The sequence below is a fragment of the Plutella xylostella genome, chromosome 6, assembly GCF_932276165.1.
Source record: "Plutella xylostella chromosome 6, ilPluXylo3.1, whole genome shotgun sequence".
Taxonomy (NCBI): Eukaryota; Metazoa; Arthropoda; class Insecta; order Lepidoptera; family Plutellidae; genus Plutella; species Plutella xylostella.
The window spans coordinates 6736090-6752267 of NC_063986.1; the positions used below are offsets into that span (position 1 = coordinate 6736090).

The 16178-nt window shown below is 36.9% G+C and overlaps 2 protein-coding genes across 6 annotated transcripts in view; one reads left to right on the plus strand and one right to left on the minus strand.

Annotated features, from left to right (window-relative positions):
- Nucleotides 1-7930: 7930 nt before the first annotated feature.
- LOC105382450 (translation initiation factor eIF-2B subunit alpha) lies at nucleotides 7931-11024 on the plus strand. Its single transcript, XM_038119823.2, has 7 exons — nucleotides 7931-8095; nucleotides 8188-8289; nucleotides 8412-8551; nucleotides 8857-8973; nucleotides 9252-9364; nucleotides 9604-9748; nucleotides 10381-11024. Exons 1-7 carry the CDS (start codon nucleotides 8083-8085, stop codon nucleotides 10660-10662), a joined length of 912 nt encoding a protein of 303 aa, XP_037975751.2. The 5' UTR covers nucleotides 7931-8082; the 3' UTR covers nucleotides 10663-11024.
- Nucleotides 10763-16178, minus strand: part of LOC105382449 (tyrosine-protein kinase Fer) — a 37313-nt gene continuing 31897 nt past the window's right edge. For all 5 annotated transcript variants that reach the window (XM_038119819.2, XM_048621944.1, XM_011552333.3 and 2 more), the window contains 5 exons: nucleotides 14490-14666; nucleotides 13756-13969; nucleotides 13190-13465; nucleotides 12767-12889; nucleotides 10763-12382 (listed from right to left, as the gene is read on the minus strand). In XM_038119819.2, the coding sequence (XP_037975747.2) occupies nucleotides 12246-12382; nucleotides 12767-12889; nucleotides 13190-13465; nucleotides 13756-13969; nucleotides 14490-14666 (927 nt within the window). In that variant the 3' untranslated portion in view covers nucleotides 10763-12245. The remainder of the gene's footprint in view (nucleotides 12383-12766; nucleotides 12890-13189; nucleotides 13466-13755; nucleotides 13970-14489; nucleotides 14667-16178) is intronic.

The following is a 16178-nucleotide window of genomic DNA, read 5'->3' on the forward strand; positions in this document are numbered from 1 at the left end:
CATTTTGATTGCTATTCGGTGTGTATTTCTTGGATTAAGTGCTTTTATCATACGTGACGCTGAGTTGAGCTTGCTCCTCGCTCCTGGTGTTAAAAGTGCTGTTCCGGAATTCAGTTTCTTGTGTCCCATTGACGATTCGGCTTATAGAAGTCAGTGGTAGTTTTTGCGAGAAAAGACGCTTCAGTTTACGTTATTTGGTACGAAAAGGGACGCTGTTTATGTTGTGTTTGTTGCGAAAAGGACGCTTATTAAATCTGTGTCGTGATTTCGGCTGCTACCAGCCTCATAACGATGCCTCATCTTTGTTCTTTTGGATGCAAGTATACACCCGGTAAGTACCTAAATTTCGTATTGCTTTTCATACCATATCTTTGACTTTCAACAAGTAGGCATAATTAAATCATAGGAGTGTTAGTAAAATGACAGATTGGTGGTCCTACAGGCACCATTACTGGAACTAGGTACTTAACCTAGATGACCCTTGTGATGTTCCTAACTCTCTTCAATGAGTTCAATCAAACCTACCATTGGGAATATTATCCCCTCTATTGTAACTTTCTGGGCATTAATAATGTTGGCTGGGTGGAATGAAATGAATGTCAAAGCAAGGTTCACGTTGGTATTGGCACAGAGTTAGTGAATACTGGGGCAGGATAGCACTGTTGAGTTAGTATCTATCTACTCATGCTTTTGGTAGTTGACATCAGATGATCTAACAAGATATTTTATATTTTACTGTTTACAAATACATAAGAGATCGGAAACTGCATTCCACCTTATGTTGTTTTATTAATTTGGTAATTAAAAATTTTCAGGAGTTGTTATGCATCACTTTCCAAACCCAGACAAATTTCCTGAACGTTTCAAAGCTTGGGTAAATCTTGTTGGAGGGAAACTGGAAACATCATCAGATTATCGATATTATAAGAAGAAGATGGTTTGTGACATTCACTTCATCGATGATCACAGAAGCCGCTACAAACGCTTGAATGCTTTGGCTGTACCAACTCTGCATTTGCACGGTGAGTTTATAAATATGAGATTACATTTAAAATTAACTTAAAAACTTGCTACATGTAAACCACAATAAAAATTGAGTATAATAGTAGGCATTGTTTGATATGCTTTTTATATAGGATACCAAGTTAAAATAATTTTGTTTCGAAATTTTGCTTCTTTTAAAGATTTTATTACTGCCAATGTCAAGTAATGTTATAGCTGGCAATGAGCATTTAAAACGAAATTTAAAAAAAATGAAAAAACATCCGAACATCTGTCTAAATTAAGTTGTATCAATTGTATTTCATTTCATTGTATTAATATTACTCTTGTATATTTTTGAAGTCAATTATTTGTTATTCAATAATATACTTAAAGTGGATAATTTCATTTGTTATTTCAGGATCGTCTCATACTCTGCAGAATATCCCTAGCACCAGCACACTCGCCACTGAGAATCAACCCTGCCCATCTCTTCCTACTACAGGTAGGTATTAATTTTAAAAGACAATTATCGATAAAAAAACATCCGAACATCTGTCTAAATTCAGTTGTATCAATTGTATTTCATTTCATTGTATTAATATTACTTTTGTATTTTTTTTAAGTCAATTATTTGTTATTCAATAATATACTGAAAGTGGATAATTTCATTTGTTATTTCAGGATCGTCTCATACTCTGCAGAATATCCCTAGCACAAGCACACTCGCCACTGAGAATCAACCCTGCTCTTCTCTTCCTACTACAGGTATTAATTTTAAAATACAATTATCTAAAAATAAAAAATAAAAATCTAATCCATCCGTATATCTGTCCAATTTCAGTTGTATCAATTGTATTTCATTTCTTAGTATTAATATTGCTCTTGTATATTTTTGAAGTCAATTCTTTGTTATTCTATAATAGGTATATAAAGTGGATAAAATCATTTGTTATTTCAGGACCATCTGATACTCTGCCGAATATCCCTAGCACTGTCGCCACTGGAAATCAACCCTGCTCTTCTATTCCTCTTACAAAAGGTATGAATTCTTAAAGTTTTTTTATAGTTTAAATTTTTCATACCTCTAAGGATTTTCCCGTTAATTCCCATTCCCGTGGGATTCCTTTCTTAGTGCATCTCTACAATAAGTACCAAAGCTACATCCCTTCCAACTTTCAAATGCGTATGTTTAGCAGTTATGGCTCTGTGTTAATGCCCAATGAGTCACTTTATTCTATATTAAGATAGATGCTGACTATAAAAGCTTAAATTGTGAAGCTTACGGAGAAGCTGGTCTGCCCGTCTTCGTCCGGGTTGTCGACATACATGATACTCGCTGATAATGTATGTAGGTTTCTACAACATGTTGTTTTTCGAACCCGACAAACTTTAAGGGGGGATTCAACAAGTAATTTCATCGAGCAAAAATACCCCCATATGTGGGGTCAAATCTCAATATTCTAGAATGAAGAATATTCTCTAAATTTTCGACTGCCTCGACGTACAGATACGGTTTTGGTATCATTGTTTAGCTTATTTCAAATACTTTTAAATAAATACATAAAAATACCATCAAAGGGGGCGATTTTCAAAGTTATTCAAGTAAATGTAAATATTTGCTGTTTTTTTGTGTCAAAAAAACTAGATTAGGTTCTTGTAACTTATTTTATGTAACTTTTTAGCAGTTTTTCATATTTTTATTCGATAGAGATGACTTTTTGCGGATAAAAGCATTTTATTTCATGTCCGTAAGCCGTTTGAATCTCGTGATATGATTTTTTATGAAAACTAAGGATCAAAAACTTTAAATGGCCGCCATTTGTAGAATATTGAGATTTGACCCCACATATGGGGGTGTTTTCTCGATAAAATCACATCCTTAAAGATTGTCGGGTTCGAGAAACAACACATTGTATAATCACATGTGAAAGAATTTTTGAAATCAGTCTTTATATTATTTGTTTTTGTGTTTATTCAATACAAAAATCAAAATCTTTTATCTTTTATATATTAGTAGGTATATGTAGATATTAATTCGAATATTATTTTACATATTTTTCAGATGAAACCTACGCCGGTGTTATTGCATCTGCAATAACAAGGGAGCACAATTACAGCGTGAACTCCAATCGAAATATATTAAAAGGTATAATTATTTTTCTGTCTGCATCAATTTATCTACCTATCCATAGCTTCCATAATTATACACGAACTACGGACATATACGTAGAATGTTGTCCCATCGAGGGTGTAATATGTTATATTAAAATTACATATACAGTGAAACCTGGATAAATGGGATCTGGATAAGTGGGAAATCTCCATATCTGGGTCTCGTGCTGAGGTCCCGGCACTTTAGCACTTGATTACCTCTGTTAGTGAGACAAAGCAAACCTCTTTAAATGGGATTCTTATGATATATTTGAATGGTAATGTTACCTCTATAATTGAGAAAGCTAGTGTATTTACATCTATAGCTGAGATAATAACTTTGTATTAATTAACTCTTGTAAATTATTGAAATCAAACTTTAAATATCTTTACCTCTATAACTGAGATACATACATTCATAACCTCTATAACTGGGACTACATGTAATATTCCTGTTTGTGTAATCGCATCTAGTATGAGACCCTCTGTAAATGAAATTTATATTATTAAAACCTGGATATCTGAGATACCGTCTTAGTGGAATGCCTCTATCTAAGTGGGACAAAAATGTTGGTCCATTGGAATCTTACTTATCCAGGTTTCACTGTACATGAAGTTATCTAAACATAAAGCTGGGTCTACGCTAGACGAACCGAGCACGAGCGGAGCACGAGCCGAACACAATTCGTATAGTGTGGACCGACCTACAAGCCTCGAACGAGCGCGCTGCGAACATTTCGTTCGTGCTCGGCTGCGTTCCGCCTGTTGTCGGTTTTTTGACGAACACAAAGGGTTTTGCTTCGCGTTCGAGGACAGTGATCGTTGTAGGTTCGTTGTACGTTCACACTTTACACCGTGAATGACGAAACCTGAATGGCTCCGCTCGTGCTCGGTTCGTCTAGCGTAGACCCACCTTTATACAACACTAGCGCAGAATAAAGGTAGAGTCAGCTGCATAAGTAGCTGTACACTTTTGTACCTTAGCTGACCGTACAACTTTGTCTTTTATAACAACATTTATTTCTGAACTCATTAGATAGCTGGCTAGATGGTTTAACAACTTATTAGTGCTCTCCTAAAAAGTTGCAAAGATTTGAGTTTTATCAGGTTTCACGAATCATGTTTTTTCTGCTATCTATGTAACATGTAATTTATAATTTTTCAGGTGCTCAAAAACGAAAGCCGCTGTACCCTGAGCCAGCAAAAACAAATCGACTCGAAATAAGACGCCTGCAGTCCGAAATATGTCGATTGCGTAAAAAAGGAGCTTCATTTAAGCAACGTTTAGAAACGGCACAAAAGTTTTCCGAAGATGTCTCTTTCCAAAGAGTTATAAAAAAATTGCAAAGACCTGCTCAACTATTCCTCCGCATGCAGCTGCAGTCAAAGAAGAAACCGAAAGGTAGACGATTCACCATTGATGATAAAATACTGTCATTATCTCTTTACTTAAAGGCCATGAAACGGCTGCTAGGCCAAATTAAATTGACCACTGGGATCAATCCCATAATTTTTGAAAAAATTAAAAAAACTATGGCAGAAAGAGACGCCCCTGATCGTCTATGCAGTCTCATCTTTGATGAAGTGTCTCTGACAGCGAATATTACTTATAATGCACAAACAGATGAAATGCAAGGTTTTGCTAACAATAAACCTGACCGATTTGCTAACCATGCACTTGTGTTTATGGTAAAGGGTGTAAAATGCAATTTTAAGCAACCCGTGGCATATTATTTTACAAATGCCTTAGACAAAATAGAACTTAAAAAAATAATTAAAACTGTTGTAAAACACGTCGTAGAATCAGGTCTTATAATTGTCAACACAGTTTGTGACCAAAGCACAGTTAATGTCGGTGCCATTACTGAATTGGTCCAGGAAAGCCGGGCTATGTACCTACGAAACGGCAAAGTGTGGCGCAATGAGGTCATGCATATAGCAGGTCAAAAGATTATTCCTTTATATGACGTACCTCATTTAATAAAGGGTGTAAGGAATAATCTTTTGACGAAGGACCTTATTTACACCATAAATAATAGCCAAAAAATTGTAAAATGGGAATACTTCCAAATGATATACGCTGCCGACAAGTCTTACGGAGAGCTTCGACTTTTAGACAAAATAACAGAGGAGCATGTCAACCCAGAAAAAATTAATAAAATGCGGGTGAAACACGCGACACAAATTTTCAGTCACAGTATGGCTGTTGTGGCTGAGCATTTAACAGCCCGAGGAGCTCTCCCTGAAGATTGTCGGCAGATAATAGATATCACTTTATTATTAGACAATTTATTTGACACGCTAAATGGGAGCACACTGACAATTTCGCCAAATGGCAAAATTTATAAAGGGCCTGTAAAGCAGTCATCGCCTCATCATCACTTATGGAAAAAAGCGAAAGAAGTTTTAAAAACTGTAAAGTTTATTAAAAAAGTTAATGTTGCCGATAAAATCCACAAAGCCGAAACTACTGTACCATCAGTTACAAATTTTATCAAAACAATTGAAGGCATGGAGGCTCTTTGGGAATTATTGTCTGGTAAATATAAATTGGATGCCATGTTGACCAGACATTTCAATCAGGACCCATTAGAGAATTTCTTCGGGAACATCAGGAGTTATGGGGCAAGAAATGTAGCACCGAACTCAGTTGCATTTGAAGGGGCATATAAAGCACTAATGTTAAATAACTACAGTACGCCGCACTCAAGAGGGGCTAACTGCGAAGAAGACGTGAATGAGTGTCTCCAAACGTTAGAATTTTTTATAAAGGAAAAAATCGAAGCCCCTGAATCCCCTGATGTTTCCGAGGAACAAGAAATAAATTTCAATAAAGAAATTTGCCTTGAACAACCTATGGAAGCCGATTCTGGCCAAAGAAACTATGTTTGTGGCTGGGTCCTGAAAAAATGCTTAAGTAACGTTATAAAAAATTGTCAATTATGCAGAAAAAATGTTTTGGACAACAGAGCATCCAATGATAAAAATATATTTATTCAAGCAAAAGAATACCAAAATAAAAAGTGGCTTTGCTATCCTAATGAGGAAATGGAAAAATATTTCCAGGAAATACAAGCTATAGCCGTCTCATTCCTAAAGAGCAACATGTCCAGAAAAAATATAAAGCATGACATTATTGCGTTTGTTGATATATTTATAAACATGTCCTTTAAATGTACAATTCATAAAGAGAATTTGAAAAAGTGTTTTTTAAACACATCTATAAATGTTTTAATATATAGTTGGTGTAGATCGGTGAATCGGATTTTAAATGGTAAAATTACATATAATGGTGATGACGAGACAAAACTTGCTGCCCAATCATATTATAATAAATACCGGCATTACAAGAATAAAAAATGAAAACTAAAAAGATCTTTTATTTACTTTTTTCAGTGATGAGTTGATGAACTATTGTTTGAATATAATTTCGCAGACTTATTACTTCAATGGTATTATAGTGTTCTTAACAAGAAAGTAATAAAATAAGTCATCATTGAGAAAAAAATTACTTATTTTTTTAATTTTGTTTATTAATTTCAAAGTATTGTCTGTTTTTTAATTTCGGAGCCCTTCCTGGCAATTAAACCCCATCTAAACAACTGTAGAATATTTTGTCTTTATGGGTTTAAGGGTCAGTTTAGTGGATGAATTATTAAAAACAGACTAAATTACTTCAAAATCTATAACTGCCGGTTTCTATAACTCTATCTATCCATAACTGGTAGTTACTCTACTTCATACGATTTTGACATAATGAAAAGTTACAATCTGTCAAAATCGTATGAAAGTAACTACCAGTTATAGATAGGTAGAGTTATAGAAACTGGCAGTAAATATGGTGCTACATATACTATAGGTAGGTATGAATATAGCGTGCATTAGTTTCTGGTTACAAAATACAGATGGCGCTTTCAATTTGTATGCCAAAAAAATCCGCAAGAGGGCTCTCTTCTCCCGCTATATTACTTTACTCTTTGGCGTACACTGCTCGGTGTCTGCAAGTGGGTAATCGGGTATGTTGCTGACAACAGGTACACGACTCGGCCGTGACTTTACCTTTCTTTCACAAATGTAATTATTTCCTCTGAGTCTGACTGTGGCTAAGCTTCAGAGGTAGGTAGTTAGGTTTCAAGTAGGTGTATATCTAGGTATAGTAAGTAAGTACTAGGTACTTATACCTTATAATAATAAGTATAAGTAATATTTCGATTGTCGAAACCATATCTCCCAAGTGTTGGTCGGTATGTTAGGTAGGTAAGTACATGCCTTTTAAATTAAACTAGAAGTATGGTAATGGTAAGGAACAGCTAAGCTCAGGGTTTTCTCAAAGGTTACCGACATGGCTAGCTGTCCAAATCTACAAGCATAAAGTGGCAGTGGACTGTCGAAGAACCGATTATCGTAACGCTGGGGTTACATAAAGACGACTTATCGAGAGGAGCGATGAAGCAAACGTAGCGTGTGATACCCATAAGCCCTTTGGTCCGACGAAACAGGTTGCCAGTAGTAGCTGAGAAAGGAAAAACTGAAGAAAACACTGGTGTTGGAACTCGATGAGTTAAGTAAGCATGCATTGGGTTTAGGCATAACATCTTATCATGAAATAATATGATGATGATAAGTAAAAAAACGATGCAGATGATGAACCGTAACTTGTTCGTTATATAATTTTTTCATCGAATCATTAAATTGAATGATTTGATGTCACCATAGTATCTTTCGAACATTTTTCTATCAATATTTTGACATTTGACAGTATTTGTTTGACTCAAGTTTGACACTGACAAGTGACAAGATCAACACAACAAATTGAGGTTAAAAATTTTGTGTAATCTTGCATTGCAAATTAATGCAAATCTTAAATTACACAATATTTGGTACAATAATTAAACAATCTTGTCTTGTTAGATTTCACTACGTTATCTTCTATAAGAATTTTTCAATATGAAGAAAGAAGGTGGGTGCATAAACTGATATACTTACCTTAATATATTTGCTGTTAATTTCATCATAAATTTTAATATGTAATCTTAATACTCATTCTTACAGAAGTGCAAGAAATTTTTCTGAAAATTATGAGAGAAGAAGAAGATGTATCTGCTGGCGTAGCAGCGATTCGAACTCTTTTAACTGTGATAGAAAACTACAAAGGTAGGTCATCAAGACTACATATAAATTAGGGAAATTGCCTGCAGAAGTTATTTTTTGTAAATATTTCAACGTAATTTTCATGTAAACAGATAAATTAGTAATCCTATTTCTAAATGTTTCAGTGGCAACAGTGAGAGAGCTAGATCTGAACCTGCAGCTGGCGGTGGACGCCATGCGCAACTGCAACCAGCCCGTCACCGCCATCAACTCCGGCTGCGAGCTGTTCATGAGGTTCATCACACTCGCCAAACTGGATGTCAAGGTAACTATTGTTTGCTTATAAACACTGTGTTCTAGTACCTACTACCTACAGTTTGCAGTGTGGACTAAATTTCAATTCAAAACAAAGACTTTCCTATTTTATACAGGCCATAGCCTGATGTACAATCACATATCAGGTAATGAACAGCATGCCTCCAGACCTCATTTCTCAGTAATGCATTATTTGTTTATTATAGGTATAATATACGAGACCAAATCTTACCATTACAATATTTTTATATAACTTTAGTTTAGCAAAATCAATGAATTGGTATAGAGATATACATATTTTATTTCACATTTCAGTCTTTTGAAGAGTGTGAACTGATAATGAAGCACAGAGGACACATATTCCTGGACACATTACTAGAAGCCAGAGGCAAGGTGGCTAAGCAGACATTACCTTTCATCAGTGATGGTTGTGTAAGTATTTACTATGTTAAATGTAGACTGTAGCAGGTAAAAGCCCTACTAAGAAGATAATGATGATCTTCAGCTTGCTTCACATCTTAATTGAAGTTAGACCTGACCTGAGCCTGCACTGTCCCATCTAATACTACTAGTTTGTAAATGTATTGTGTATGTGGAATCAGGTGTTTCTTACAATTGCCTATAAATTTTGATTATCTTAACTCATAGTTAATGTGCATATCATTATTTTTTTAAATATCTGAATTTAATTTCTTGTATTTTTTTTTCAGAGAATACTTACACATTCACGATCTCGAGTTGTCCTACAAGCCATGCTGGAGGCAGCTAAAGAAAACAAGAGGTTCCAAGTGTATGTCACTATGTCCGCTCCTGATAACAGTGGGTGAGTATCATAAGTAACCTTTAAGTAACAAACTTTATGCAAATTATATCCTGTGATGTTACTTGAAGAGCATACAGATTATATATAAGAATTAATAAATGCTCCTGTGAAAAATTCTCATAATAGTTAACATTAACAGCTTAGGAACTACTTATTAGGAAATTTGTAAAATATGTGTTCTTCTACAAGTAAAGAACACTTGTGAACACTCAACAGCATTAAGTTAATGTTCATTTCAGCGAGCTAATGCACAAGCAGCTCGAGGCGGCCGGCATCGACGCGACGCTGATCCTGGACGCGGCGGCGGGCTACGTGCTGGAGCAGGTGGACCTGGTGCTGCTGGGCGCCGAGGGGGTCACCGAGAGCGGCGGCATCATCAACAAGGTAGCCGCATGTTACTATAGTGCCCGCGGAACTAGCTGGCCGCGCCTTAGGTATGTGAGCGGTGGGACGGGGAGGCGGGGGCGCTTTGACTTAGTAGTAACTGACATTGACAACAAGCGCCCCCGCCTCCCCGCCCCATCGCTCACATACCTAAGGCGCGGCCAGCTAGTTCCGCGGGCACTATAGCACCATCAGCTTTCGCTGTCTATGCAGAAGTGCATAGCTGTCTTTCAACTTTCAACGTTCTTCGTACAACCTCGATGTGATCTTTCAGCCTTCTAGAGTAGTGGAGTATACGAAAGGAACCACCACTAGTGACGTATCAAATGTATTTTACACATATCCAATCCAATGCACCCTAGGAAGTCAGCTACTGAAGATAACCTGACTGGGTAATCCTCTCACTGGTCTCACCTCACCCAGTTGCATATCCTAGTCTAGCTCTGCTGTATGTCACTGATATGATAATAATATGGTGACACTGACTGATGGACTTTAGTTCAGCAATATTTGACTATAATTATTATAATTATGAAAATAATAGTGACCGAAGCTAAACAAAACGGTCACTGATGTCTCCAATTGGTCAATCTACGCTGATTCGTAAATCATTTACTCATAATTGTTTCCAGATCGGCACATACACCGTGGCTATGGCGGCGCAAGAGCTAAAGCGGCCGGTTTACGTGCTCACCGAAAGCTTCAAGTTCTCTCGCACCTACCCACTGAACCAGCAGGACCTGCCCAACGACTTCAAGTACCTCTCCGGAGTCATCAAGTCGGGGAACAATCTCCAGAAACAACACCCGCTAGTGGACTACACGCCGCCCTCGTATATAACCCTGCTGTTCACGGATCTCGGCATTCTCACGCCGTCCGCGGTCAGTGATGAACTTATCAAGTTGTATCTGTAATATTGAGGTTGTGTTGGTATTTTTAAACTTAATATACAATTTATTTAAAGTTACTATGCGTTTGCTTGTAGGTTAGTAGGGTGTTGTAGAGAAACAAATATTAAAATCTGGCACTTTATTCGTTATTCTTAAAAATGGTATGTACAGTCATGTCTATAGAGCATCTGCATAACATAGGGTAGGTATCTACTTACTTAAAATTACTGACACTCAACAAAATCTATCTCACTTTGTGTTACGTTTTATATTTGTTACTTTCATGCAGATACAAGTAGGCAAGAAACATTAATCGAAGCAAAGAATCTTATCAATCAATAAATGGAAGCAAGTCACAATAAACAATAAAAATGTGATGGATATCGGGTGGCCAATTTAGATGGGTATGGGAAATTGAGGGTGTCAGTATGGGAAATTCTGAAGCATATTGAAGAAGGTGTGTTATTGAAAAATTAATCGGAGAGTTACTAAAACCCGTTTTTATAAACACTGTACCCATCTAATGTACCATCCATTATACCTCAGGTTCAGATCAAAATACATCAGCAGTTTATCACAATAAAACAATATTACATCACTCTTAGACAAATTATAAAATTAATGAAATACAAATTAATCAAAGTACACAAATGGCCGTAAATATGAATACATCTGTTTAAGATATCTATGGATATAACAATAATTAAATTTTATTACTGTCTTATAAATAGCAAATACATAAAATAATACTATTCAAACATCTGGAAGACCATCTAATGCTCTGAATATATCAGTTGTTGGAAGACAAAAATCTTACAAATACTTATTACTAATTAAATATTTACAATTAATTCAACTGCGCTTGTCACAAATATTGCGTTTGGCCAAAAGACAAAATTACTATCAGTCAAAACATGGTTGGTTGTACATTTTTGTCCTTCTGTTTTATTACTTACAATAATTTGTATAACATATAGGTACTTACCTAATAGAATAATAACATTATTTCTAAATTATCTACTTGCTAAAAAGTACCATTCGAAAGAGATCAACACTATCAAAATGTGAAGCATTCCAATAATACTAAAAAACAAGTTTTAATACTTATATTTATTTATAAAGTTATGATTACACTGCAGTTTAAATCATGTGCAACTTCTACAGTTTGCACAAGTGTTCTCAGAAATTTCATCGTCAATTTGGCATCATTTGTAAACATGTATTGAGTAACTCAGATTTCATCATCATCATGTTCTTTATTTTGAGGCAGAACTATCGTTTGTTGGTGTCTACCTGAACATTTTACTCTATTTGTACCTTTACAATATACTGTACTATATTATCCAAGATCCTAGCTCTACATTCTCAACTGTATGTGTGACATCAACTGTACAGTCAGCGAACAGCGCTATTCTGACTTTCTAATCCTTCTCTAAAGCGCTCTACTCTCACCAACACTCTAAGGAGACGAAGTTATCTATCTAGTGCTCGTCACCAACAGGAGACGAAGTTATCTATTGAGATGGTGTCTATTATCGACAGTTACATTATGTTCGTCCATGATTGAGAGTCATCTGTTTTGTATATTTTCAAACACGGGTAGGTAGTTATCTGTTGTGTATGTTGTCGATGATGGTGTAGATCTGGTGGAAGTGCGGGCGCTTGTCCGGCTCGTACTCCCAGCAGCGCAGCATCAGCGCGTACACTTCCTCGGGACAGTTCTCTGGAGCTGGCATGCGGTAGCCTGCAACATATTTGTACATACATAAGCAATTGAGCATTTGCTTGTAGAAAAATGAGACGTTTTGCTCTTTAAAAACTATAGCGTTCTTCTATAGGCCAAAGTTGTATCTAGAACTACCTGATCTGTGCTATAGAGCGTAAGGAACTAATATGATCAGCTCAAGTTGTGTGCCATCTCAAATACGGTTCAATATTTATAACGGAATTACACAGGTATTGATGACCGCGAAATTCGGACTTTTCAGCATCTATAATTAATATATCTATTAGGTATCTAGATTTGAAAGGCTAGATACTAGATAGGAGTACCTATATGTAATTTTGTAAGTTATACTCTGGTCAATAAATAAACGTTTAAAAAAAAAGATACTTATACAAAACTTACCGGTGTCTATTTTCTCCCGGGCGCGTGAGTTGCTCATGCCGGCGTAGGGCGTGTCCCCCTTCGAGAAGATCTCCCACACCAGCACCCCGTAGCTCCACACGTCGCACAGAGACGTGTATTTACCTGGAAACATTATTATAATAATCTGTAATTCTTTTAGAGTTAGTCAGAGTTATTTTATAGATATGCTATTAATCTTTAATCCTTCTAGAGTTATTCAGAGTTGATTTGCATGTGCCAGAGCCACGCGTTTTTATGTAGCTTTGCATTGGTCGCCTTTACCTATCGTGGTTTTGGAATGAGGACGTTGGATTCAAAACTAGAATTTATTTTTCGTAACGAACAAACTTTGAGCTTCCTTATAACATATTTTGTATGCACCATAGCACACATCAAAAACAAAAAGAACAGAACACCACTAACCGAAATTCAAAGCCTCCGGCGCGGTCCACTTGATCGGTATCTGCTTCATGCCGCCCGACACAATATACTCCTCTTCCTCCCTCGACATGCCGAAGTCGGATATCTTGACGATGTTGTCGTCTCCGACGAGACAGTTTCTAGCGGCCAGGTCGCGGTGGATGCAGTTCTTGGACTCTAGGTAGCGCATGCCCGCCGCCGCGTCGCGACACATGGCTGTTAGAGAGCGGCTGTTGAGAGTGTTGGAGCGCGTGCGCAGGAATGTTAGTAGAGAGCCGCCTGCGAATTAGAGAAAGGGTTTGTTAATTATGATTTACACTCTATAATGTGGGGCCACAGGAGTTCCACCGCCAATTCGGACAAAACAGCGCTACGGAAGTGCTAAAATTGTACAGGCGACGAAATATATTTATTGTATATTTCTGATAAATAACTCAAATTATTCGACATAATAGCCCTTAGTGGTTGGATGAGTAGAAGGCAGTAGAGGGTATTGTTGTAAATACTTATTATAAAATCATATAGGGTGATGATTAGATAGAAAGATATTTATGATTGGTGAAACAAACCTGAAACGAGTTCCATGACGATCATGATGGGTTGCTTCTGCACGGCGATGCCTATAAGCCTCACGATGTTGGGGTGCTGGTACTGCTTCAGTATGCGGCCCTCCTGTAGGAAGGTTCTCTTCTGTTCCTCCGGCAGCGCCACGCGGCATGTCTTCACGGCCACCTCCTGGTTGGTCGTCTTGAGCCGCGCTTTGTACACGTCGCCGAAGTTGCCCTGCGCAATATAAAAAAGAGCTCAATTAATAAGGCAACAAAAACCTATATAGGTAGGTACGAAAATAGTTTTCGATATTTTGTCAGTTATAATTTAAGTAACTCCTGCTGACAGTATCTACAGTTAATATTACCATGAATTAAGTAAATAATACGGTAGCGCATAATTAAAAGGGGACCACCCATTATCAAAATCGGTCCAGAACTGGCGGAGATATACCGACGAATTGAGAACCTCCTCCTTTTTTGAAGATGATTAAAAATGAGTAGGAACTCTTTTCCCTAATTACCAAAACTCTTATTTATCCACAACTCACCCGTCCGATCATATCGCACAGCTGCACGTCATCATTATTCAGCTTCCAGTTCTCCCTGGCACTCGTTCTGACTGCTACTTGGTAGTCAGAACGGATGTCGGACCATGCTACTTGGTAGTCAGAACGGATGTCGGTCCATGCTAGTTGGTAGTTACTTAGAACGGATCGGCAATATGGCACAGTTAAAACTTCGGTTGAACTCACCCGTCCGATCTTATCGCACAGCTGCACGTCATCATTATTGAGCTCCCAGTTCTCCCGGGGCACGGCGCGCCGCAGCAGCGCCCCGGAGCGCGCGGTCACGGGCACGCCGCTCGTGCGCTGCCACGCGATGAGTTCGGCTACTGAAGGGAACGCCGCGCCCTCGAAGCGGTAGTGGCCCTGGAATTATTATTATTAAATTCTTTATTGCTTTATTAAATTTATACACAGGCGAACTTAAAGATAAAAGCATTCGCTTCGGCAATTACATCAACAAGTTATAAATGCATAAACCTGATTTTGTTTACCACTTAGGGACCACAATAATATGATGTTCAGGACATGGAACTTGGAAGTAGAAAAAAGTAGTATTTTTTCTACTTCCATGGTTGAGGAGTTATTTATTATATTTAGCTAGATGTGATTATTGGATAGAGGAAGAAGGCCCGACAGGGTCCAAAAAGTTCCTAATGTCTTCCTCTGCCCTCCGTTTTTCCTCTTCAATACTCAATCATCCTAATCCTAACTAATATTATAAATGCGAAAGTAACTGTGTCTGTCTGTCTGTCTGTTACTCTTTCACGCCTAAACTACTGAACGGATTTGAATGAAATTTGGTATAAGGCGAAGCGAAGCTCGCGGGAACAGCTAGTTATAACATAAAATTCACTTTGTATATAGCCCCCCAAATCTCCCCATGCCACACGTCTCTATCATAATTCATAACCATGGGTTTCCACGTACCAAGTGAAAAGATATGATAAAGATTAACCCTCAAATTCATAGACCGTATTGTAAATTTACAACAAGGTTAAAATTGACTTTAAAACACCCGAGTTTCGGCTCTTTACGTCAGTCAAAAAGTTGAAATTCGTATAACACAACGTAAATTTTAAAACCTATTATAAAGTGTCAAAAAGCTCTATGAATTTGGGGGTAATAATTTAACACACATCATTTTAAAGTTCAGTTTGAGAACTTACAGAATGTGCATCATATTATTTTGGTTCCTAAGTGGTAAACAAAATCAGGTTTATGCATTTATAACCTGTTGATGTAATTGCCGAAGTGAATGGAAACTCTGACGTACAAGGGGCTTTAAACTGTTATTGTTAGTACGAAACCTATAAAGATTTCGGAAATAGAATAAAGACCAATCGTAAATTGTTGTTAACGCAGTAGGTACCTATCTAGGTAGATTGTACGACTATGTACAGTATCGTATGGATAAATTAAATGAATTGGATTAATAAGAATGTACCTACCTATAAGGCCTCTGCCAGACCATCGAAAGTTCACATACCTATCTGACATAATTGACAACATTTCAAAATTTAATACAGTTGAAATTCGAAAACCATTTAGAGATATGGCTCTAATATTCACAAAAAAAATGTTTCCGATTTTTCTATTGATTTATTTCAGAGATAAACATAAAAATCTAAATTATCATTCGTGACATCACGATGTGGCATAATAAATAAACGCGCTTTTACTTCTAAAACATGAACAAAAACAAACATGTTATGTCACTTTGACAATGACAATGACAAACATCACTCAAATGTCTGTCACTTTTATGTGTCCTTGTCAATGACGGAAGTTCGCGATTGGTCCTTGCCACAAAATAAAGTTGAAGTTGAAGTTGATTGGTCCTTGTTCATGTCAAGTTAATGTCATCCAACTTTTTTT